At 44.7% G+C, this 24,755-nt stretch overlaps 1 protein-coding gene across 1 annotated transcript; it reads left to right on the top strand.

Moving 5' to 3' along the window:
• Positions 1-2,287: 2,287 nt before the first annotated feature.
• On the top strand, positions 2,288-24,194 carry fhl3b (four and a half LIM domains 3b). The gene is made up of 6 exons (XM_034161129.1): positions 2,288-2,511; positions 18,995-19,173; positions 19,311-19,485; positions 22,302-22,471; positions 23,030-23,216; positions 23,378-24,194. The coding sequence occupies exons 2-6, from the start codon at positions 19,018-19,020 to the stop codon at positions 23,527-23,529; spliced, it is 840 nt and encodes a 279-aa protein (XP_034017020.1). The 5' UTR covers positions 2,288-2,511; positions 18,995-19,017; the 3' UTR covers positions 23,530-24,194.
• The last annotated feature ends 561 nt before the right edge of the window (positions 24,195-24,755 follow it).

Genomic DNA, 24,755 nt, shown 5'->3' with positions numbered 1-24,755 from the left:
TTTCCTGAGTCATGCCTAATGTTATTAACAGTTTAAAGGTCTTTTGTTTTTAATGTGTTGGTTTTAGTTATTTTTGGGAAAGGTGGCGGGTCGGGGTAAATGTTGGCCACCATTCAGTTGAACTGCTGTAATTACAGGTTTCTAGCAGCAGATGGCAGCATTCTTACAAAGTCAGACTTTTTTGTGACACCCCCCCCCGACCTTCTCCTCATATTTCAGTTTTGTGTACATGGAGGAAATCTATCAGCAAGCTGCAGTAAATAAGCTTCAAATGACTTGCACATGAAGCAAAGCTTCATCACATGTTCTGAACATCCTGATGGCAGAGCTGCAGCTGAAGCCTGTAATCAGGCCCAAACCTCCAGCTCACCACTGGAAAATGCAGGTCAATGAGAGGGAAAACATCTCGCTCTCCAGGATTTTTAAAGCATCCTGCAGTTTGCTCACAACCGCAGGAAACCTCAGAGAGTAAAAGCGGTGAGGTCGTTGCTCGGTGGCACGAGTGGCTGTGCTGACGGTGGATGATAGAGATTCTGCACACAAGTTAGCATCAATTCGTATGTCTTGTGACTGACTTTTATGCTTGAAAATTGTGGCCTCAAAAATGGGAGTTTAAAATATAAATGAATATTTGAGTAATTGGTGTTGAAGTGCAACATTTCATGTGGCCATCGAGTTGTGCAATCACAAGAGTTCAGAAATGTACTCAGATTAATTTGATAAAACATGACATACATTCAAAAATGCTTTTAGTGGAAGTACCCATGCCCAAATAAAGATATTCATTCATTCTCCATACCATGTTCTAGTTAAGTGTCACAGGGTCCCAGGGGTCATTGGGTGAGGGGCGGGGTTCACCCTGGACAGAACAGCAGTCAAATAACTGGCAATAGAATAAAGCTGTAGACCAACAATCACCATTCATGCACAAAAACTTTTAAAAGATTTTTTTAATTTATTGTATTTTTTTAAGTTATAGCTTCAGATGATTTTCACTATTTGGAAATGCTTGGAACAGGAAATAAATTACTTGGTTTCAGAAAACTAATTCACTTTGTTAAAAGGTCAAAAACACTAAATGTATCAATTACACCAGAAAACGATTTCAATTTCAAAATACTCAAAACCACTTCAAAACATGATGCTTCACTTTTTGCTAAAAATTTAATAACTGCTTCAGAAAAATATTTTGAAATCCTTGAAACAGTAAATGGGAGACTGCTTTGGACAGTGGGTCACTGTTTAAAAATGTTTAGAAAAACTAATCACAGAAGGATTCATTTTAAAAGAAATGCTGAAAAAAGCAATTAAAATAGTTGTCAGCAAAACATTCCCTGGTTTAATGTGTGAAAATGCTGGGGGGAAAAAGATTCAGAAAGTGACTACAATCTGAATCACTTGAAACAAATGAAACACTTGCTTCAGATACACTGTATTTTGTATACACTGTTCCAAAATACTCAAAACATTAAAACTTGATTTTGAAAATTGTTCTATTTTAATTGCTCAAAACACTAAATAACCAACTACTTCAGAAAACAATTGCTTTTAAAAAAAATTATCAGACATCATGAGACTGTTTCAAACCTGCAACAACTTATGGAAACTATTCATTTTTATGTGCCCAACACAGTAAATGAGTGTTTTAGAAAATTAACCATTTCAAAATGCTCCAGAAAATTACTGTTTTGATCACTTATAACATTGTATGACACACATTTCAGAAAATGAGTTGCTTTTGTAAAATGCCCAAAGCACCATATTAAACAGCTGTTTTTTTTTTGTTTGTTTAATGATTCAGATAGTTTTAAAATGTTTGAATCACTAAATGAAACAATTGTGTCAGAAAACTATTGCCCTTTGTGAAATGCATGGAAAAGTTGAATGAAGCAACTGATTCGGGAAGTTACTCTACTTGGAACATATGAGTCAACTGCTTCAGAAAATGTTCAGAAACACTCAAAACGCTGAATGAACCAGTTGCTTAAAAAACAGAATTTTGAAACGCTTGATGTCCACATCTCATGGTCAGTAAACACCTCTTAAAATGAATTCCGATTCTGTAGGTTTGGTTAATAATTATGCAACATTTATCAAAGATGTATCTGGTTTTAATTGGTTAAATATTAAATGTTTTTCTATGTTTTTAACAGTAAAATTCAACTTAATTAGAAAATTTTATAAAGATAAAGTGATTTTATCTGAAATACCAGATCTTCAAAAGTGGACTTTGTATTTAAAAATACTCATTTACATGAAGGAGGGAGGGAGAGAGAGAGGAAGAGAGAGAGAGATTTTCCACAATGGTTTGGTTTTACACACGCTGCGCGTTCTGCTCCGCGCACAGCGGCGCTTTCAGCTCGCAGGAATCAGCAGAGTAGTTTTCCTCTTCTTTTCTAAAAGCACCGGATCAGCTCCAGAGGACAGACGTCCTCCTCTGCTCCTCCTCACAGACCTTCTCCTCGGCTCCTCCGCACAGCTCCTCCCGCAGCTGCCGGTGCGTAAAGACAGGTACGTGTCATTTCGACCCCCAACTCCAAAACAAAAAGACAAAAGTATCGATGGCAGGGATGAGATGTCTGTGGCACACGCACAGATGTGCTCCGCTGGAGGCGCGCGTGCACACACCTGTTTCACTTGGCGCAGCTGCGCACGTGGAAGCTTTAAAGTAAAATAATCACGATTTTTGCATTTGGTAAAGAAGTAACTAATGTGTGTGTGTGTGTTTTTTTTTTACAACAGAAATAATGAAAAACACTCAAATTGTCCAAATAGCCTTAAAACGCACTTAATTGTGTAATTTTATAGGTTTGAACTAGAAAATGAGTATTTCTGCTTAAAAATTTATTTAATATTGATTGTTTAGAACAAAACGCGCGCGCACACACCCTCAGGAGGAAGGATGTTGGGGATCAAACAGGCTGCATACATTTTTCAAGTTTATGAGGAGAACAAAGAAACCTTTGAAACGTGCTTTAATGTTTCACCAGGTTTTGAATACAATGAATGATTCTTCAAACAGATTTGACCTTTTGATGAGAACACGTCAATTTGTACATTTCTCCTTGAACAAAAAAAGAATGTGTGCATTTTATGTTTGCACAAAAGAAGGATTTTTTACAGCTTCTTTTTTATGTAAGAGAAGGCTACAGAAAAAAATGCAGTTTGCTGTTTTTGTTGGAGCCACAGTATTCTGCCACGTTTTGCCCACTCTCACGTTCTTCGGAAATTCTTGCGTTGGCTGACATTTGGGCCTGTGCGTAATCAGCACCAACAAACCAGAGAAATACACAAACTACAGGAGGGTGGATTTTGTCTGTGACACTCTATCAGGGACACGAAGCTCGCTCTCTCTCTCTCACACACACACTGACTGATGCTCGTGTTCACATTCTTGCAGCACACTGTGGGAAAAGCAGCAATTAGTGTTTTAACAGGACAGATTGCATATCTTTCTGGAACATTTAAGGACTCTTCTGCCTGGGAATCGGACACAAATGAGCTGCAAAGCCTCCAACACAGCAGGGCATCCAGTTCGAAATCAGCAGCTGCACAGCAAAGGGCAGCTTCACGAATCAAAAGTCTTTATGATGTAATAGAGCATGTTACAGATAGAGATATTTAAAGCTACAGTGTGTACGATTTGCAGCCTGGTCTCACGTTTATTTTTCGTGCTTCTGTCACGAATAGCGGGCGCTTATATGACACGTTTTTTTTTATTTTGCTATTTATAATCTTCCCCTTCTCCTAGCGCTAACCATAACATAGCGTAAGTGTCTAGTCTACCTCCCAAGTTAACCATGACCCCCCAGACCCCCCTTTCACCCCACATTTTGTGCCCCCGTCACGAAAAATGGCCCATTTTTGTACCACTGTCACAAACCGATAGATTAATGTACTTTTTGTAATCCAGTCCCACGAACTGCTGTGAGACTGAGTTGAAGGTTGGGGGGGGGGTAAATTGCAGAAATGGACTACAGTAAAACTGCATATAATGGATTTAGGTAGACCGGTGAATTTTGTCCATTAAAATCAAAATCTGCTATATGTATAAAATGGATAAAATCTGTTATATGTACGTAAAGGATTAGTTACAGTCAGGAGGCGCCGGACGATCTATGGAGAATCCCCAGCACCATTTAGGCTTACATATTTCCTTGATTAAACACCTGACCTTGAATCAGGACCTGCCTCATTTAATGGCTGAGTCAAAACTTCACCTGAAAAAAAAAAAATCATGTCTTAGTGCAATTTGCTGCAGGAACAGTCACTTTTTCTGGATTAATTTGTCCCTTATCGAGCTCCACTTCTTTATACAATCATCAAGCTCCAACGCACGGTATGGTATGTGCAATTTCTGTCCATGAATTGCAAGTCATATGAGTGTAGATTTTAGACTCCGTGTTGTAAAGTTGGTCATATTTGTGGACTTTCTGCCTAACGTTCCTCTATTAATTTGATTCATGATTGAAATGTAATCGGTGTGAGCACTGCAAAAACATTTAAAATATGATGGGAGAGGAAGGAGTGAAAACGGAAACGTGACAAATCACAGCACTTGTGGTTTCTGTCGTTTTGACTGGGCTACGGAGAGGGTTCGCAGCCACGCACAGGAGTTTGATTTAAAGTGGTTGTCTTTGGTTTGCTACACCCAGGGATGTGTGTGAAACAACACCATATTACAGTACAGTCAGCAACCAGCATTTTGTTTATAATCACCGGCCTTGAATAAAGGCCATGTTTAGGCGTTGGGTCTGAGCACGGTTTGAAAAAGAAATGCTTGGGCTTTTAATCAAGGAAATACGGTACCCAATTTCCTCAAATTGGCAAGTGTCAGTGCTGAACTTCATTTTGTACCTCTTTTGCGGCTGGGCACGCCCAGACTGCTTTGTCCGGTACATGCAAGGGGTTTATAGTGGAAATACATTGCAACGGGATGGGACGTTTTGTCCGATGTGAGCGAAAATCCGTTCTACAAAATCCATTATATACGGTGTTTGTTACATGGAAAACCATACAAAAACATTGGGACTTTTGCTTTTGTCCAGTGAGTGCAACTGTCTGGTTTATACGATGACGGTTTAGGCGAGTTTTACTGTATATCATTCATAACATCTATTCATGAGTGCATAATTACCTACAACTTGAAGTTGCTTTGCAAGCTGTTTTGGTAAGGTTGGCACAAGCTCTTCATATCTCCATGGGGCCATGATGGCTGCTCATGGAGGCCACCATGTTGCAACACCATGTTGATGCAGCAGCCCAAAAGGGACAAATTTACTCTGCCTTCCACATTGTACACGTACATGTGACTGAAGGACCTATCTTTGTGGCCGGGACGGCAGTGGGATTCAAACACCGGACTGCTTGAACTGAAGACCAAAACTCTACCAGGTCAGCCAAAGGGGAATTCCCCGCTAGCCAAACTAGCAGGAACATCTTTTCAATCTGGACTTCACCTTGCTACATACAGAGCAGCCAGAAGACTTGAGCAAAAACAAGCATGATCAGTGGTTCCTCCCCTATACGCTGCCTACTGGCTGCTTTTGCAGACTAACAAGTTTGACAACCTCTATTTTTATGAAGTGGAGGATCTTAAATATCAGTATCACAAGAGAAGGTGAGGAAGCATGAATTCCCATTGCCAAAGGAGCAAAAACATGAAAGAAAATGAAATTGTGATAGGTGACGATGTAATGCAAGCCCCAACCTCACCACTAGATGTCACTAAATCCTGCACACTGTAGCTTTAAAGCACCTCCACTGTTACAGGTTTAAAGCTACACTAAATGGCATTCTAATTATGAATATAACAGCAAACAACTATGTATGAAAAAAGAGCCTGAACTCTTCCTTTACCCAAGTCTGGCCTCTACACCAAATTTCATTTAAATCTTTTAGTGGTTCCCAGCAGAAAGGTCCTGGGTTCAAAGCCCATTAAGTCTCCCAGTACATCTGGAGTAGCATCAGGAAAAGTATCCAGCATAAAATGTGTTTCAGATCAACAGGTGGATCCAAACAGGATGTTCTGGTGACTGGGAGCAAAACGAGGGAACCCCCAAAAATTTAATTCATGTGATCTTGATAAATTGTGCAAAAAAACAGATAAAGTGTTTTTGGTGGAGGCCGTAAAGTTACAGTTTTGTTCAGTCTTTCAGCAGACATATCAAAGTGTGCAAAAAACAGATTTTTTTTTTTCCCCCTGCAGCCTTGTGCTCTGCAAGAAGACACACTGAGCGTCTTTGTGCTGTGATAAAAGGGAAGCAGTCATGTGATGCCTATTGTTTACAGCCACAGCTCTGATGCCGTAGGCCCCCTGTGACATTTATTAGATGTTACTGTGCCTCTGTCATTCATCTTATTCGCCTTTCAGGAGCACGTCACTCCCTGTGTGAACTCTTCTGAGCTTTAAAAAACTGAAAAGCATATCTCATTAACTACTGAGGCTGAAGACACAATGTTTATGTTAAATCACTCAGGGACCCCAAGTTTCTATTCGATTCAACTCAAAAATTCCCTTGAAGTTGCCCAGAAATGTCTGTTTTGACTTATAACCCTTATGCAATCATATTTTGCTGTATCTCCTTAATAGTGCAGCAAATAACTGAAACAATCGTGCAAATGGTGATACAAGCACTAAAGTTGGTAGAAATACTCTTTAGATATTGCTCTTTTGAACAAACCGACTGGCCACTTGAATTTTCAATAAGCGGCCAGGTAGGGGTCAATTGAAGAATTACACAGGGGTCAAAATTAAAAATGCTCAAATCATTTTGAAAGCTACACCACATTATTTGTCTGATCATAAAGATTCCAAAAAGGTATAGTTTGGACTATCTATGACTGAATGATCAAGAGTTATGGGGTAAAAACAGCAAAAATGGTGACAAAGGTCAGTTTTAGTTTGTACAGGGGTGAAAAGTTAAAGTTCCTTCAATTTTGGTAAGAAGTGATGCAAATTATTGGTTGAGCTAATAGGATTAATAATTGGAATAGTTTTGATTGTGTTGAATGTTTGGTCTCCAAAGTAAAGGTCAAACAAGGTCAACGTCCATTGGATTCTTTGATGTGTGACATATGTTACCCCGTAACATGATAACTAAACATGATACATGGTCCAAACTATTCCTTTTTAAAACCCTGTTAACTCAACTAATAATTTGCATCATGTTTTACCAAAATTGGAGCAACTTTAACTTTTGACCCCTGTACAAACTGAAAGTGACCTTTGTCACCATTTTTGCTGTTTTTACCCCATAACTCCAGAACATTCAGTCATAGATAGTCCAAACTATACCTTTTTGGAATCTTTACGATCAGACAAATAATGTGGTGTAGTTTTCAAAATGATTTGAGCATTTATAATTTTGACCCCTGTGTAATTCTTCAATTGACCCCTACCCGGCCGCCTATTGAAAATTCAAGTGGCCAGTCGGTTTGTTCAAAAGAGGAATATCTAAGGAGTATTTGTGCCAATTTTGGTGCTTGTATCACCATTTGCATGATTTTGCTCTAAATATTCTCTTAGCTGCTGCACTATAACTACATTGCTGAAGATGCAATGCTTATGTTATATCACTCAGGGACCCCAAGTTTCTATTCGATTCAACTCAAAAATTCCCTTGAAGTTGCCCAGAAATGTCTGTTTTGACTTATAACCCCGATTAAATCAAATTTTGTTGTATCTCATTAACTACTGAGGCTGAAGATGTTGGGAAGGTGTCGTAGCACGGACCCACAACAGGGGGCGCAAATGAACGGACAATGAGTAAGCCAAAAGGTAACAATTTACTGTTGTGACAATACACAACTAAATATACAGAAATTGCAAAGTCAATTAACACCAGGTGACGTGTGGGCAGGCTCGAAGATAGAAGACCCCGACGAGAGAGAGGCCGCGTCCCACACGGCCTCCACCACCAACGGTCTGAAGAACACCGGAGCCGCCAAGTCCCGAATCCCCAGGTGACCTCTGTCTTCGGCTGTCGACCCTGGTACTGCTGGCAAAAAGCAGAGACAAGATGAATGAGTGTAAATCCTTACACTCAGTGGTCTACAGTCTGTACACAGTTAGGAGGAGGACCTCCACCTCCGAATCACACACTCGTGCAGCTCCTAGTGTAACCACTTATCTGTAGCACAGTCGTCGTCGTCACGCTACACGCCAATTCCCAGATAAGGGCGAACACCACAGGATACCGGCTGCAACAGAAGTTCAGAATCCACTCAATGATATGAGTCAGCAGAGAAGTTACCTCTCGGTAGTCGATTTCTCGGCGGGGAGGTGGAGTTGCAGTCCGGCTTAAGTACTGGTGTAGATGAGTGACAGCTGGTGTGATGAGTGACAGCTGTCACTTCCTGTGGGTCTGGCGCCCTCTCGTGCTTGGAGCCCGCACTCCAAGCAGGGCGCCCTCTGGTGGTGGTGGGCCAGCAGTACCTCCTCTTCAGCGGCCCACACAACAGGACCCCCCCCTCAACGGGCGCCTCCTGGCGCCCGACCGGGCTTGTCCGGGTGACGTCCGTAGAAATCGGCCAGGAGGGCCGGGTCCAGGATGAAGCTCCTCTTCACCCAGGAGCGTTCTTCAGGTCCATACCCCTCCCAGTCCACCAGATATTGGAACCCCCGGCCCTTACGACGGACGTCCAGGAGCCTGCGGACCGTCCAAGCAGGCTCCCTGTCGATGAGCCGGGCAGGAGGCGGCGTGGGTCCAGGTGTACAGAGGGGCGAGGTGTGGTGTGGTTTGAGACGGGACACGTGGAAGACAGGGTGGATCCGCAGCGAAGCCGGGAGACGGAGCTTCACTGCGGCCGGGTTTATGATCTTGAGGATAGGGAACAGTCCAATGTATCTGTCCTTCAACTTGGTTGAGTCCACACAGAGGGGGATGTCCTTTGTTGACAGCCACACCTCCTGCCCGGGCTGGTACGTGGGGGCCGGGGACCGTCGGCGGTCTGCATGGGACTTGGCCCTCGTCCGGGCCTTCAACAGGGCAGAGCGGGCGGTCCGCCACACCCGGCGACATTTCCGAAGGTGGGCCTGGACCGAGGGCACACCGACCTCTCCCTCCACCAGCGGGAACAATGGGGGCTGGTACCCCAAACACACCTCAAACGGGGAGAGGCCGGTAGCAGACGAAACCTGGCTGTTGTGGGCATACTCGATCCAGGCCAGATGGTGACTCCAGGCCGCCGGATGTGCGGAGGTGACACACCGAAGGGCCTGCTCCAATTCCTGGTTGGCCCGCTCTGCCTGGCCGTTGGTCTGGGGGTGGTACCCGGACGAGAGACTCACGGTGGCCCCCAGCTCCTTGCAGAAACTCTTCCACACCTGTGAAGAGAACTGGGGACCATGATCTGAGATGATGTCCGACGGTATCCCATGCAGCCGCAAGACGTGGTGAACCAGGAGGTCTGCTGTCTCCGGGGCCGTCGGGAGCTTCGGGAGGGCCACGAAGTGGGCCGCCTTGGAGAACCAGTCCACTATCGTGAGGATTACGGTGTTGCCCTGGGACGGCGGGAGGCCCGTGATGAAATCCAGGCCGATGTGAGACCAGGGGCGATGAGGCACTGGCAGGGGTTGGAGGAGGCCCGTCGTCCTCCGATGGTCTGCCTTGCCCCTGGCGCAGATGGTACAGGCCTGGATGTAGTCCCGGACGTCGGTTTCCAGGGACGCCCACCAGAAGCGCTGCTGGACTACTGCCACGGTCCTACGCACTCCGGGATGACAGGAGAGCTTGGACCCGTGACAGAAGTCCAATACGGCAGCTCTTGCCTCTGGTGGGACGTACAGTCTGTCCTTGGGGCCAGTCCCCGGGTCCGGGCTCCTGGTCAGGGCCTCCCGGACGGTCTTCTCCACGTCCCAGGTAAGGGCGGCCACGACAGTGGACTCGGGGATGATGGTCTCGGTGGGGTTCGACAGCCCCGCTTTGGCTTCTTCTTCGTGCACCCGGGACAAGGCGTCTGATTTTTGGTTCTTGGTCCCGGGGCGATATGTAATCCGGAAGTCAAAGCGCCCGAAGAACAGAGACCAGCGGGCTTGCCTGGGGTTCAGCCGCTTGGCGGTCCGGATGTACTCCAGGTTCCGATGGTCAGTGAAAACTGTGAAGGGCAACGAAGCCCCCTCCAGCAGGTGTCTCCACTCTTCAAGAGCCTCCTTCACCGCAAGAAGTTCCCGATTGCCAACGTCATAGTTCCGTTCAGCTGGGGTCAACCTGCGGGAATAAAAAGCACAAGGATGGAGAACTTTATCAGCCTCCACGCTCTGGGACAGCACGGCTCCTATCCCTGAGTCAGAGGCGTCCACTTCTACTACGTACTGGCGATCAGGATCAGGCTGCACCAGAACTGGTGCAGTCGAGAACCGGCGTTTCAACTCCTGGAACGCGGCTTCGCACCGATCTGACCAGGTGAAGGGGACCTTGGTGGAGGTCAGGGCAGTCAGGGGGCTAACTACCTGACTGTAACCTTTGATGAACCTCCTGTAAAAATTTGCAAAGCCGAGGAACTGCTGTAGTTTCCTGCGGCTTGTTGGTTGGGGCCAATCTCTCACCGCCGCAACCTTAGCCGGATCAGGGGCGACGGAGTTGGAGGAGATGATGAACCCCAGGAAGGACAAAGAAGTGCGGTGGAACTCGCACTTCTCGCCCTTCACAAACAGCCGGTTCTCCAACAACCGCTGTAGGACCTGACGTACATGCTGGACATGGGTCTCAGGGTCCGGGGAAAAGATGAGTATATCGTCCAGATATACGAAGACGAACCGATGCAGGAAGTCCCGCAAGACGTCGTTTACCAAAGCTTGGAACGTCGCGGGGGCGTTAGTGAGGCCGAACGGCATGACCAGGTACTCGAAGTGACCTAATGGGGTGTTGAATGCCGTCTTCCATTCGTCTCCCTTCCGGATCCGAACCAGGTGGTACGCATTTCTAAGATCCAATTTTGTAAAGATTTGGGCTCCATGCAGGGGCGTGAACACTGAATCCAACAGAGGTAACGGGTATCGGTTGCGAACCGTGATCTCGTTCAGCCCTCTGTAATCAATGCATGGACGGAGTCCGCCGTCTTTCTTGCCCACAAAAAAGAAACCAGCACCCATCGGGGAGGTGGAGTTCCGGATCAGCCCGGCAGCTAAGGAGTCCTGGATGTAGGTCTCCATTGATTCGCGTTCCGGACGTGAGAGGTTGTACAACCTACTGGACGGGTACTCAACGCCCGATGGCACAATCATACGGTCGGTGCGGAGGAAGAGTGAGCGCCAGATCTTTGCTGAAAACGTCAGCAAGATCATGGTACTCCTCTGGCACCGCCGATAGATTGGGGGGAACTTTGACCTCCTCATTAGCTGTAGTGCCGGGGGGAACCGAGGATCCTAAACACTCCCGGTGGCAGGTTTCGCTCCACTGCGTCACAACCCCGGACGGCCAATCGACCCGGGGATTGTGCTTCACCATCCATGGAAAGCCCAAAATCACTCGGGAGGTAGATGGTGTTACATGGAACACTATCCCCTCCCTGTGATTCCCAGACACAACCAAGGTCACTGGTTGTGTCTGATGTGTGATTAATGGAAGAAGAGTGCCATCCAGTGCTCGCACCTGCAATGGTGCCGGCAGAGCCACCAGAGGGAGCCCTACTTCCTTTGCCCATCTGCTGTCCAGCAGATTCCCTTCTGACCCCGTGTCTATCAGTGCTGGGGCGTGAAGCGTTAACTCCTCACAAAGGATTGTTACTGGGATTCGTGCCGATCTGCGGGGTCTTTCCGCGTGTGTGTTATGGCCCACCCTTAGCCCAGATTCTAAGGACGGGCGTTGTAGTTTGACCGTTCAGGGCAGTCCCTCTGCATGTGCTCACAAGAGCCGCAGACAAAACACTCCCCGCGGGCCAGTCTCCTTTGTCTGTCATTTAATCTTACTTTGGCCCTGCTCGTGTCCATAGCCTCCTCAGCTGGGGGAGCTGTAGCCCCACGGGGCTCTCTGGCAGTGAAGCGTGGGGACGACGTCGCCTTGTCGGAACCGGAAGGGGGAGGGACGGTTCGTACCCGGTCACGCCCCCCGGCCTGCTCCCGACGATGCTCATTCAAACGGTTGTCCAAGCGTATAACCAAATCGACAAGCCCGTCAAAATCCCGCGGTTCCTCCTTAGCCAGTAGGTGCTCCTTGAGGACCGGTGACAGTCCATTTACGAAGGCGGCGCGGAGCGCAACGTTATTCCAGCCGGACCTCGCAGCCGCGATGCGGAAGTCGACTGCATACTCGGCTGCGCTACGGCGCCCCTGTCTTATCGACAGCAGCACGTTTGAAGCGGTCTCGCCTCTGTTGGGATGATCAAACACTTGTTTGAACTCCTGTACAAACCCAGTATAAGACGTTAGGAGCCGTGAGTTCTGCTCCCAAAGCGCCGTAGCCCATGCGCGTGCCTCTCCTCGAAGCAGATTAATAACATAAGCTACCCGGCTAGCATCTGATGCGTACATGACAGGGCGCTGTGAAAAGACGAGCGAACACTGCATGAGGAAGTCCGCGCACGTCTCGACACAGCCCCCGTACGGTTCCGGAGGGCTTATGTAAGCTTCAGGGGATGGTGGGGGGGTTTGTTGAACGACCAGTGGTACGTCTGATTCAGGCCCAGGACCAGCCAGAGGAGGAGCTGCAGCAGCGCCCTGATCGTGCGCTTCCACCCTGGCGGCGAGAGCCTCCACTCTCCGATTAAGGAGGACATTCTGCTCGGTCACTAAATCCAACCGAGCCGTGAAGGCGGTTAAGATCTGCTGCAGCTCACCCAACACGCCTCCCGCTGACGCCTGCGCTCCTGGCTCTGCCATTGGCCGTTCACGCTCGAGCTGACGCCCCTCGGAATCCATGACGATTGGCCGAGAAATCCTGTTGGGAAGGTGTCGTAGCACGGACCCACAACAGGGGGCGCAAATGAACGGACAATGAGTAAGCCAAAAGGTAACAATTTACTGTTGTGACAATACACAACTAAATATACAGAAATTGCAAAGTCAATTAACACCAGGTGACGTGTGGGCAGGCTCGAAGATAGAAGACCCCGACGAGAGAGAGGCCGCGTCCCACACGGCCTCCACCACCAACGGTCTGAAGAACACCGGAGCCGCCAAGTCCCGAATCCCCAGGTGACCTCTGTCTTTGGCTGTCGACCCTGGTACTGCTGGCAGAAAGCAGAGACAAGATGAATGAGTGTAAATCCTTACACTCAGTGGTCTACAGTCTGTACACAGTTAGGAGGAGGACCTCCACCTCCGAATCACACACTCGTGCAGCTCCTAGTGTAACCACTTATCTGTAGCGCAGTCGTCGTCGTCACGCTACACGCCAATTCCCAGATAAGGGCGAACACCACAGGATACCGGCTGCAACAGAAGTTCAGAATCCACTCAATGATATGAGTCAGCAGAGAAGTTACCTCTCGGTAGTCGATTTCTCGGCGGGGAGGTGGAGTTGCAGTCCGGCTTAAGTACTGGTGTAGATGAGTGACAGCTGGTGTGATGAGTGAGAGCTGTCACTTCCTCTGGGTCTGGCGCCCTCTCGTGCTTGGAGCCCGCACTCCAAGCAGGGCGCCCTCTGGTGGTGGTGGGCCAGCAGTACCTCCTCTTCAGCGGCCCACACAACAGAAGACCCATTGCAGACATTAAATCACTCAAGGACCCCGAGTTTCTGTTTGATCGATTTAATATTTTCCCTGAAAATAAACAGAAATGTCTGTTTTGACCTTCAACCGAAAATCAAACCATATTTCATTGTATCTGTGTAATCACTGATGCTCAAGAGCCAATGCTGCTGTTAAATCAGTCACAGACCCCAAGTTTTTACTTGATACATTTAAATATTTTCCCTGAAAATAACTTTAACCTGTGACCCTTTGAGGGACAGTTTTTGGTGTAGCTGGTTTTCCACTGTAGGTAGAAAAAAGTTGCCTGGTGAAATAATGTCTTTTTGGAGAATTTGTCCACACACACCCCCCACACCCCCCCACCCCCAACACCCCCCAGGAGGTGCCACAGGATCCAGTTTAAGCAAAAAATGTTTTTGTTGTTGAGGGCGTGCTGCTCAGATGAAGTTTATGAGGGGAAAATAACGTCACCTCCTTGAAAATCTTCATGAATTAACACTTTGTGTCTCAGCCAGATGCCACATTTACCTCCGTCTGCGTTCCACTGGCTTTTATTACGTGCGACAGGCCGCGGTGTTCGTGGTGGAATATTCTGGTTCATAAACCATCAGCACAGGTCTGAAAGTCTCTGCAGGGAAAATATGCACTAACAACAGGGACCTCGCGGTTAATGGAGACCGTTAGGAAACACTGACAGGATGCTCATCCTGTGAGACTGAGGCCATATGTCCCTGAGTCAAAGGATCCGTTTAAATCTGTCAGCAGGACCAACAGCGTATCAGTGAAGAATTCAACATGTCAGCGAGTCAGTGAAAAGTGTGGGTCTAAATAAATTTAAAAGTACTTTACACAGGACGGATATTTGTTTGCTTTAATGTCTCATGGTGGGAACGAGTGTGGCGGTTACGTCATATGGAACCATTCCAACCTGGAGAACGATGTGCACATCTTAGGAGTCAGACACAGTCATCAGTCAAGGATGTTATGTTTTCAGGTCAGACAGTCAGTCAGTCAGTCAGTCACTAGACCTTAAATGGACATTAACAGATTGAAGTGAAATTTGCCGGATAGGTAGATCTTGGGTCAAGGAAGAGTTGATTTAATTTTGGTGCTTATCCAAATCAAGATGTGAAGCTTTGAAATTTGAGATTTCAGCACATATCGATCCGTTTGACTTGGATCCTGCTTTTGATCCTGATTACAGCAATCTTGATTACAGGACCAAATGAATCTGATCAGTGATATCTGGCAAACTAACTAACTACAAGGAAAATATAACACCCTTAATAAGGTTAAAATATCAAAATAACAGATCAAAGATGAGTGATCAGGATCAAAGATCAGGTTAAAATTTTAACAATCATAATCTAACATCAGGACCAACGGCCAGTAATCAAAGGTCCTCAATCATGATCAAATGTCCTGATCAAAGGTCATAAATCAGGATTAAAGATGAGTGATTAGGTTCAAAGATCACGTTCAAACAAAAAAGAATAAAGGTCACAATCTAAAGTCTTGTTGAAAGATCAGAAATTAGAGTTTATGATCTGCAATCAGGCTCAATGATCAGGTTCATAGTCCAGCAAATATGATCTAACATTAGATTAGATTAGACAGAACTTTATTTAATCCCTTGGGAAGACTCTCTCAGGGAAATTGAGGTTCCAGCGGCATTGTATAGCAGCACACAGGGTAAGAAGCACACAGAGCATCAAAAGTAGAAGTAAAAAACAATTTGCAAAATGTAAATACAAATATAAATACCAGAAACACTGCTTGCTACTGGCTTACTGAGTACTACTGCTCCTCTCTTTCCCGTCCCCTGTCTTCCTGTTACTCCTCCCGAGTGTGGAGCTGTACAGTCTGATGGCCTGAGGGACAAAGGAGTTGAATGATTAAGACTGTTTGCTAGAAATCAGCATCAACATGAGTGATCAGGATCAAGGTTCAGGAATCATGATCTAATGTCAGGATAAAAGGTCAGTAAACAGGACCAAATTTAAGAAAAATATCAGCAGAGACCATGTGAACTGTTGGACTTAACTGTGCGCTCTCTGAGTGCTTTTGTAATTGAATATTGCATTTCAACACTGACAGTAAAATCTCCTTTGCCAGCAGATGTTATAAACATTATGCCACCAGCCTTTGGCAGATTTGAAACTGATTCTGGTGTTTTTGGCATCAATCCCACAGGAATTCCTTATTGAATGCATGAAGGACTGAATGAATGACAGCAGCTGTCTGCACACATTTTAGTCTCAGGGAAAGAAACACGAAGCGTAAAACAGAGACGACTGTGACCGGAAGGAAAACTATTGTTCTTACGCTGCCTGAAATAGAAGCTAGAGAGGTTTTTTGGTGTTTGTTTGTTATTTTTTTAGGCGTTTTAGAGAACAGTTACATACATTTCCCCAATCCAGACAAAAATCCAACATACATGGAATACTAAGTGCAGACGTAGGATATGATGTTTGACCCCTGGGGTTCGTTGCCTTTTCGGAGGAAGCGTTTCTGTTATCTGCAGGAAGGAACATCCTCGGTGAGCCATTTGAGGACGTCGGCAACTTTCTGCTTTTCACAGCAGATTCTGTTTATCGTCTTTGTGTTTATCCACATTTTCCACATCACTGGTTATTAGAAACAAAATATTTGATGGAAGTCTGACACCGGGAATGTAAACTGCACTTTGAAGCCGATTCCCGAGTGCACCAGATGCGGCTACTTAGAGATCGTGACGCATGAATACCTCCTAGAATTCACTTCTTGGAGCGGCTGTGAAATGTCGCAAAAAAAGTAATATTGCATTTTTCTGATAAAATAAGTAGCCCTTGGTTGTTTGCAATGAATTCTGGGTACTTATCGCTTCAGCATAAGCAGTGCTGTCTTCGTGACAAGAGTTTGGCTCCTTTTTCGGAATCTTTGAGGGATTTCAAACCCTCCCAAAGTCACTCCGTGCCCAAAAGAAGACGGGGCAAATTTATAAACAGTTCTACCTTCCAAGTCAAATATTATAGCGTCTGTCTTTATAAAGTCAGTGTTCCCTTCACCAAGGACTGTGAGGATGGAGAGGAAACGCTTTAATCTTTATAAAATATTGTCAGCAGCACACTCATAGAATATATATATATATATATATATATATATATATATATATATATATATGTGTGTGTGTGTGTGTGTGTGTGTGTGTGTGTGTATTTAAAACCCAACAAGGTGACATTTATTAATTCAGTTGTTTAAAAAGTGTCACCCTGTAGGATCTATTACATCGAGTCACTGCTTCAAGTCTCGTTTCTGACAGCAAGATGAAGTTCTACTCATTAAAAAGTTGTTTTGTTAATGATAAAGTGGATAAATGGGTTTTATTTCTCTTTGAGCGAAGGCCAAATACATGAAAACTCTCCCAGCGGAAGCTTTGAAATGACCAACGTGCTCTTGATCCTGCTCCCAAGAGTTACTATTGTTTACGTCGTGCGTCGGAGCCGAAGCGCCACAGGAACGTTTGTGCAACAATGACGGGCGGTTCAGATGTTATTCGCTCACTGAGTAATGAAAGTTCGAGTATTACAGTACTGATTTATAGCCGCTGTTGGATCCTTCTTCTCTTTCTCTATTATGAGTTTTCTACTTCTTTTTCTCAACAACATTCAAATTTTTTTGAATCACTGCTTAATCAAGAAGATTTTTAAAGGTTCTGTAGAGCAGTTTTGTCTCATGTGTTGTGTTACATCTCATTTAAGGATTTGGCAGAGACCTTTATCGAAAGCCACATGCAGTCACAGTAACACATAATCTGGGGTCTGGCTAGGGCAGTAACCTGTGATGGACTGGTGTCCCATCCACAGGAAGTTGTGGACTCTCAACCGTTTATTATGGTGACTGGAGATAAGCGCCAGGGAGCAGTTTGGGGTTGTTTGTCTTACCTAAGGACACTTGAACACAGAGGTGGTGGACGATGTTTGATCTTTCTGTTGTGACTCTTAATTGGCACTACCACCAGAGGACATGAAAACACTCAAGACTGGAGGACAGGTCGGGTGAGTATAGCATCAATAAAAAGTGGTCACATTATATAGGATAGAACAGGAAAGAAACATAATTCATCACCTGCTGGAAATCTTGTGTTTGACTTCATCGACTTTAACCTTTGCCTGAATGATTGACCTTTGGCTGACCAATTCCGCATGTGCCACGTTTGCCAAGTTTGATCCACATCTGCTTGATGATCAAATTCCTTGACTTTGACCCCAGTGATGTTGACCTTTGCCAAAACAAGAAGGATTCCAGGACAGTTATGGGGTTGAACTTCATCCATGAACCAAGCTTGGTAGAAATCAGCCAAAGGACCTATTAATCCCTTGGGAAGACTCCCTCAGGGAAATTGAGGTTCCAGCAGCACTGTATAGCAGAACACAGGGTAAGAAGCACAAAGAGTATAAAAAGTGAAAACAAAAACAACAACAAAAAAAAAACAAACAAAAAATATTTGGAAGTATAAATATACATAATAACAAACATATTGGTATTTATACTGGTTTACTGGCTATTATTGTTCCTCTCCTTCCTGTCCTCTGTCTTCCTGTTACTCCTCCTGCCTCTGAGTGATGAGTTGTACAGTCTGATGGCCTGAGAGACAAAGGAGTTTTTCAGTCTGTTGTGCCTGTACTTGGGAAGGAGCAGTCTGTGGCTGAAGAGACTCCTCTGGTTGTTGATGACGGTGTGCAGAGGGTGACTGGCATCATCCATAATGTCCAGCAGTTTGTCCGGTGTTCTTGACCCCAATGATTGACTTTTGGCCAATTTGACCTTATCTGGACAATTCCAGAACCCATCTAGTACATATGTCTGCCAGATTTGATCCAAATTGGTTTGACAATCAAATTTTTTGACTTCAACTTCAATGATCTTGACCTTTGTCCAAAAATGAAGCCTTTAAGATCAATTCTGGGGTTGAACTTCATCCATGAACCATGCTTGGTAGAAATCAGCCAAAGGACCTGTGAGGAGTCTTCCAACAAACAGACATACAGACATGAACTTGACCCCAATGATTGGCCTTTGGTGAATTTGAGCTCGCCTGGGTTGTTCTGGAACCCTACACATGTGCCACGTTCGGTGCAAATTGGAGGGAAAAATCCAATTTTTTTTACCTTAACCTTCATCAAAATGAACCCTTTAAGGATAATTCTGTGGTCGACTGTCATCCACATAATAAGTTTTGTAGAAATCAGCCAAAGGACTTTTGGAGAAGCAGTCGGGGTACAACAGTTGCTCAAATTATAGTCGATTTATTGGACTCCTTAGCCTTCTTGAGCTGTATGATTGTTGAATTATCAAATTGCACTTGTATGTGTGTTTACAGGAGGTCAGCCAACATAAGACATCATGAGCGACCGGTTTGACTGCAAAAACTGCAACGAGTCCCTTTATGGCCGCAAATACATCCCTGTGAAGGAGGAGCCTCACTGCATCCCCTGCTATGACCGCCTGTATGCAAACACCTGCCAGGAATGTAAAGAAATCATTAGTCACAATGCAAAGGTGAGCTCACTGCGCTGTGCACATCTGAGCCAAAATACAGACACATATATAAATATGACCAGAAACATTGCTCTATGAGTTCCTTTGCCCCGTCCTTCCTCCTCTATTCATTGCCACGTCTTCTCCTCTTCCTCCAGGAGCTCTTCTACGAGAACAGACACTACCACGAGAACTGCTTCCGTTGTTACCGCTGTGACCGCTCTCTGGTGGACGAACCCTTCACCTGTCAACAGGATGCTCTGCTCTGCAACGACTGCTACTGCAATGAGTTTTCCTCCAAGTGTGTCGCCTGCAACAAGACGGTGATGCCAGGTATCGGCGATAAAGACCCACAAGAACATCACGCACCCCCCCCCCCCCCCCCCCCCGCCATTTCTGATTGTAACGGCTCAGATGAGACCAAATAATTGTTTCCTTGTGTTGCCGAAAACACTTCAGAGCAGAGTTTGCAGCTCTGTGTGCTGCAACAACACGCACCTGGGGGAGTGTCAGATTTTTCAGAATTACAGTACTTATAGGACATGAGGTATTACAGCTCCTTTCTGCAGCGACACCATTAGATTAGATTAGATTGAATTTTACTGATCCCTTGGGAAGACTCGCTCAGGGAAATTGAGGTTCCAGCAGCATAGTATAGCAGCACACAGAGTAAGAAGCACACAGAGTATCAAAGTGAAAGTAAAAAAGGAAAACCGTTTCAATTTCAGTTTCAGTTTATTTTCATTTATATGGTGGGCACAGTTCAGCTAATCCAATAACAGATCATTATCAAAGCTAATGTTTTTGGTAGCAGATTAGCTTTTCAGATAAGTTTTAAAACCGTCATCGGACCAATTATCTTCCGATAAATTTAGTTCCGATAACTTCAGTCCGATAAGATTTTTTGTTGTTGGTAAAGTGAGCAAAGTTTAACGGTCAAAAGCATTTTTAAACCCTAAAATCAAACATTTTAGTCCGTCTGTTCTGTGTTTGTAGCAGACCGGCTGCCTGTCGCTCACTGATGACGTCATCATTAAGTGCAACATGTGATTGGTCGGTCTTGTGGGTAGTGTAGTTCAGGTTCACTTTGGATGTTACACTGAGTCGTCCGCTCACCACAAAAACAAAACAGACTAATGTTAACATTATTTTATTTTATTTCTTTGTGGCTGATGGTATAATTTAATCACCAAGACTCGGTGGGGGAGAGGAGCTCTCATGGCGCAAGTGTGTACAGAGGGACTTTTCTTCACGTTTAGGCACTGTTTTGGATTTTAAAAAAGGATGCTTTATGTGGATTAATTATTCACATGAATCCCACTGAAACTAACAGGTAAGAATTTATATTTACTACGTGTCTTTTACTCTGCCAATCAAAGCATTAATGGACGTACTCCAGTTGTTTAAGCTGCAGAGTTGAAAGCGTGTGAAAAAAGCAACAGCTTTTTAGTTTGTAAATTACAGTGTATCTAATACCGAGATAAACTGTGACTTCTAATACTGTGTTTTACTGCTTTTGAAAGATGATGACAGTGTTTGGGATTTTATTTTTTTATTCATTCATTTTCATGTGTTCTTATGTGTTTGTGATCCTTCAACTTTTCAGTTATCGGATTAATGGTAATGGTAAATGGACTGCATTTATATAGCATCTGCATCAGACGCTCAAAGCGCTTTACAATTATGCCTCATATTCACCCCAATGTCAGGGTGCTGCCATACTACTACACACCGGGAGCAATAGGGGATTAAAGGCCTTGCCCAAGGGCCCTTAGTGATTTTCCAGTCAGGCGGGGCTTTGAACCCATGATCTTCTGGACTCAAGCCCAACACCTTAACCACTAGACCATCACCTCCCCCAATGGTTATCGAAGCGAACTTTTTGGTTAGCTGTGTCCACCACTGTATATAGCGCCAAATCACAACAAAGTTGCCTCAAGGCACTTCACACAAGTAAGGTCTAACCTTACCAACTCCTGCAGCAAGCACACAGGCGACAGTGGTAAGGAAAAACTCCCTCTGATGATTTGAGGAAGAAACCTCAAGCAGACCAGACTCAAAGGGGTGAAATTTGTTTGCAAATATAAATGTAATATAAATACACAATATAAATACCTTGACATATTGATCAATATGGTTTGCTGGCTACGACTGTTCCTCTCATTCTCATTCCTGTCCTCTGTCTTCCTGTTACTCCTCCTCCCCCTGAGTGAGGAGTTGTACAGTCTGATGGCCAGAGGGACAAAGGAGTTTCTCAGTCTGTTGGTCCTGCACTTGGGAAGCAGCAATCTGTGGCTGAAGCAGCTCCTCTGGTTGTTGATGACGGTGTGCAGAGGGTGACTGCCATCGTGCATAATGTCCAGCAGTTTGTCCAGTGTTCTCTTCTCTGCCACCATCACCAGATAGAAAACTAAAGTCTGCTGACCTCTAAATGCTGAACTTCTGGACCCGTGTGTATGTGTGAAGTGATTAAAACGCCGCACAATGTTGTACAACCACATATGTCAGAGCTGTTCTCCATGATTTGATGGAAAGTCAGCTGAAGAACAGACAGCAGACAGTTGTGAGAGAACAGGTCACACTGAATCATTGTGTTGGGTTGTTGGAGAAGTGCGTGACTCAGATTTCACACTGCTGCACATAACAACCACGCACAAATCAAATGAATTCCAGGAGTCACACACAAACTCAGCCCCGTCTAATTGTGTGTGCATCATATCGGCACACCTAGGGATGGACTTTTGGATAATTCCTTCATCTATTGTTGATGTGGAGCCGCCATCGTGATGCCACGCCCTTCGATCCAGCCACATACAAAAGTCCGATGGTCCCTGCTGTAATATATTAATTATTGTTTGTTCATGGCAGAAATTTCCCTTGAGATCAGATTGAGTGTGGAATGTACTTTAAGGAGTGTCAGCCAGAGTGCAAAAAAGAAGGCTGGGGTGACTTTTATTTGTATGTAAAATGGATGCGATGCACCGTGGCCGCTTGCCATGAGTCAAGAGTGGGGACTCCAAGTGAGCTCCAGACAAGTGGTCTTGGGGTGGTACTATATTTTGCCAAATTACAAACATCCAAATGCTCAAATACTTTCCTACCTGACCATTTAATATTGCTGCCCTGCTTCCTCTCTTTGTGTGTGACAGGATCACGGATGCTGCAGTATGGTGGATCCACATGGCACGAGGACTGTTTTGTGTGCCATGGCTGTGCAACACCAATTGGAGCCAAATCCTTCATCCCAGACAGAAACAATTACTACTGCATGCCGTGCTACGAGGGCAGGTTTGCCCCACAGTGTAGCTACTGCAAGAAGGTGAGCGCCGCTTCTAACGCCGCACAATGGTCAACCTGCGGTAGCGCAGGGAATTAGAATCATTTGTGTGTGCATGTGTACAAAATAACTCAGAAACAGGTGACTGAATTTTCACAAACTCTGCAGGAAGGTAACTTGGGTGAGCATCTCCAGGTGATTGAGTTTTGGAGCAGATATTCTGACCTTTGACCTTGACCACGACCTTAATGCAGGTCCACCTGTGCACCTGTGTGCAAATCATACAGTAACTGCAGGAGAAACAATTATTCTGAAATTAATTAAATGGCCACAGAATCTGTCCCTTTGACCTTGACTATGTCCTTGAGTAGAAATATGATGCAGGACCACCTGAGGAACATTATGTGCAAGTCTGATCCAAATCAGACCACAACCGTAGAAGCAATTTTTCAAATTTTAGACCACAGACGAACAGACGCTGCTCCGTGGAATAAGTTCATCTGACTTTTGACCAGATCAGCACAAACAAACAAACAAAACAGAGACACTGTGATAAAGAAAACCCTGCAAGTAAATTGATTTTTTGTTTGTGTTCCACAGGCGCTGACTAAAGGGGGCGTGACCTATAAAGACGAGGTTTGGCACAAAGACTGTTTTTTGTGCACGTGCTGTAAAGCACCGCTGGCCGGCCAACCCTTCACCTCTCAGGGGGAAAGCCCGTACTGCGTCAAGTGCTTCAGCAGCCTGTACGCCAAGAAGTGCACCGGCTGCAACTCGGCCATCACAGGTCAGTGGGGCAACTCCGCGGCACCATTAAAATTCCCACAGTGCATTTCATCAAGATGACTTCTTTCACCTCAAACCCTTGCGGTTTGAGAGGGGCAAACCGTGATGTCCTGTCAAAGCTTCATTCATTACTTCCTAATGCATAACTTGTGTACCTGACAGGTTTTGGAGACGGGAAGTACGTTTCTTTTGAGGACCGTCAGTGGCACCAGCCGTGCTTCAAGTGCTCGCGCTGCTCGGTGTCACTGGTCGGCTCCGGCTTCTTCCCCGACCGAGACGAGATTCTGTGCACAGACTGCAACAACGATGAGTGACCGCTTCCCAGGATGCCTGCACCTGATGTGGCAAAATTTAAAACACTGCTGACACGGGCAGAAAAACCTCCAAACCTCAGCCGTGCACATGAACACTGCAATGCACAAAGCATGCACAGCTCCAGACAGCCTTTAGCACACTAACATGTATGTATAAATTCTGCATAAATAACCTGTGATGACATGACTTTGTTCTTTTTTGGTATATATATTTTGCACGTGCACGTGTGCACACACACCTACATAAATATGTATTAAGTTATAACAGTGGTAAGCCAACATTTGTTTCATTTTTCCTTTATTTCAGCTACATGTTTAAAGATACAGTATGTAAGATTTAGAGGCGTTTATTAGCAGAGTCTCCATCAACAAAGAAGCAAAAACATGAAGGGAAACAAATTCATGACCGGTGATGCCATTATGCAATCTTCAACCTCACCACTAGATGACACTAAATCTTACAAACTGTAGCTTTAAGTGTTATGGCACATGCTTGTAAAAATCACTTGTTATTGATTTATAAACCCAAATATGCTCAAAAACCGAAGCAAAATTCCAGTATCCCTTGACTTTTGCAACATAATTATATCTACAGTACTGTGCATAAAGTCTTAAGCACCTTAGTGTATTTTGAAGAAATGCATTTAGTAAAAGTCAGTTTGTAGAAAAAAATAAGAAATTTTCTGATAAACAAAAACTCTGACTTTGTAGGGCTACAAACGTGACATGATTTTGCAGCAACAAATGATAAATCAATCCATTTTAAATTTAAAGATGAGCCACACAAGACATTTTTGAGTGAGCTGTCTTTATCATGTTTTTGTTTGTCCTTTATATATATATATATATATATATATATATATATATATATATATATATATATATATATATATATATATATATATATATATATAACATATTACAACAAAAATCTGCCCTATACTCGTAAATCAGCCCTCATGAGATGCAAGAAAAAATAGGGCTGATAAGTCATACTTTTCCTATCAATTTTACTGCCCTGGAAACTGTGGCAATAAAATCAGGGTGATACAAACCTTAAAACAGGGCAACATAAAAAAAAAAAAAAAAAAAGGCATTGAAAAGCCTGGTGGCTTTGTATCGCCCCACTTTTCATCCAATCAGGAGCCCCCATTTCTCGCCCCCACCAATGGCACACCACCATTTTGTGTTACCTTGGTGACAAGAACAGGATCCTGATACAAGAT

Source organism: Thalassophryne amazonica, chromosome 20 (assembly GCF_902500255.1).
Source record: "Thalassophryne amazonica chromosome 20, fThaAma1.1, whole genome shotgun sequence".
Classification (NCBI taxonomy): Eukaryota; Metazoa; Chordata; class Actinopteri; order Batrachoidiformes; family Batrachoididae; genus Thalassophryne; species Thalassophryne amazonica.
This window is presented reverse-complemented; position numbering and strand designations above follow the sequence as displayed.

Bases quoted from the DNA above. Each gene is read 5' to 3' on its own strand.
- fhl3b (XM_034161129.1), top strand. From the start codon at position 19,018: ATGAGCGACCGGTTTGACTGCAAAAACTGCAACGAGTCCCTTTATGGC. The intron at 19,174-19,310 runs GTGAGCTCACTG...CTCTTCCTCCAG, and splicing joins TCATTAGTCACAATGCAAAG to GAGCTCTTCTACGAGAACAG. The intron at 22,472-23,029 runs GTGAGCGCCGCT...TGTGTTCCACAG, and splicing joins AGTGTAGCTACTGCAAGAAG to GCGCTGACTAAAGGGGGCGT.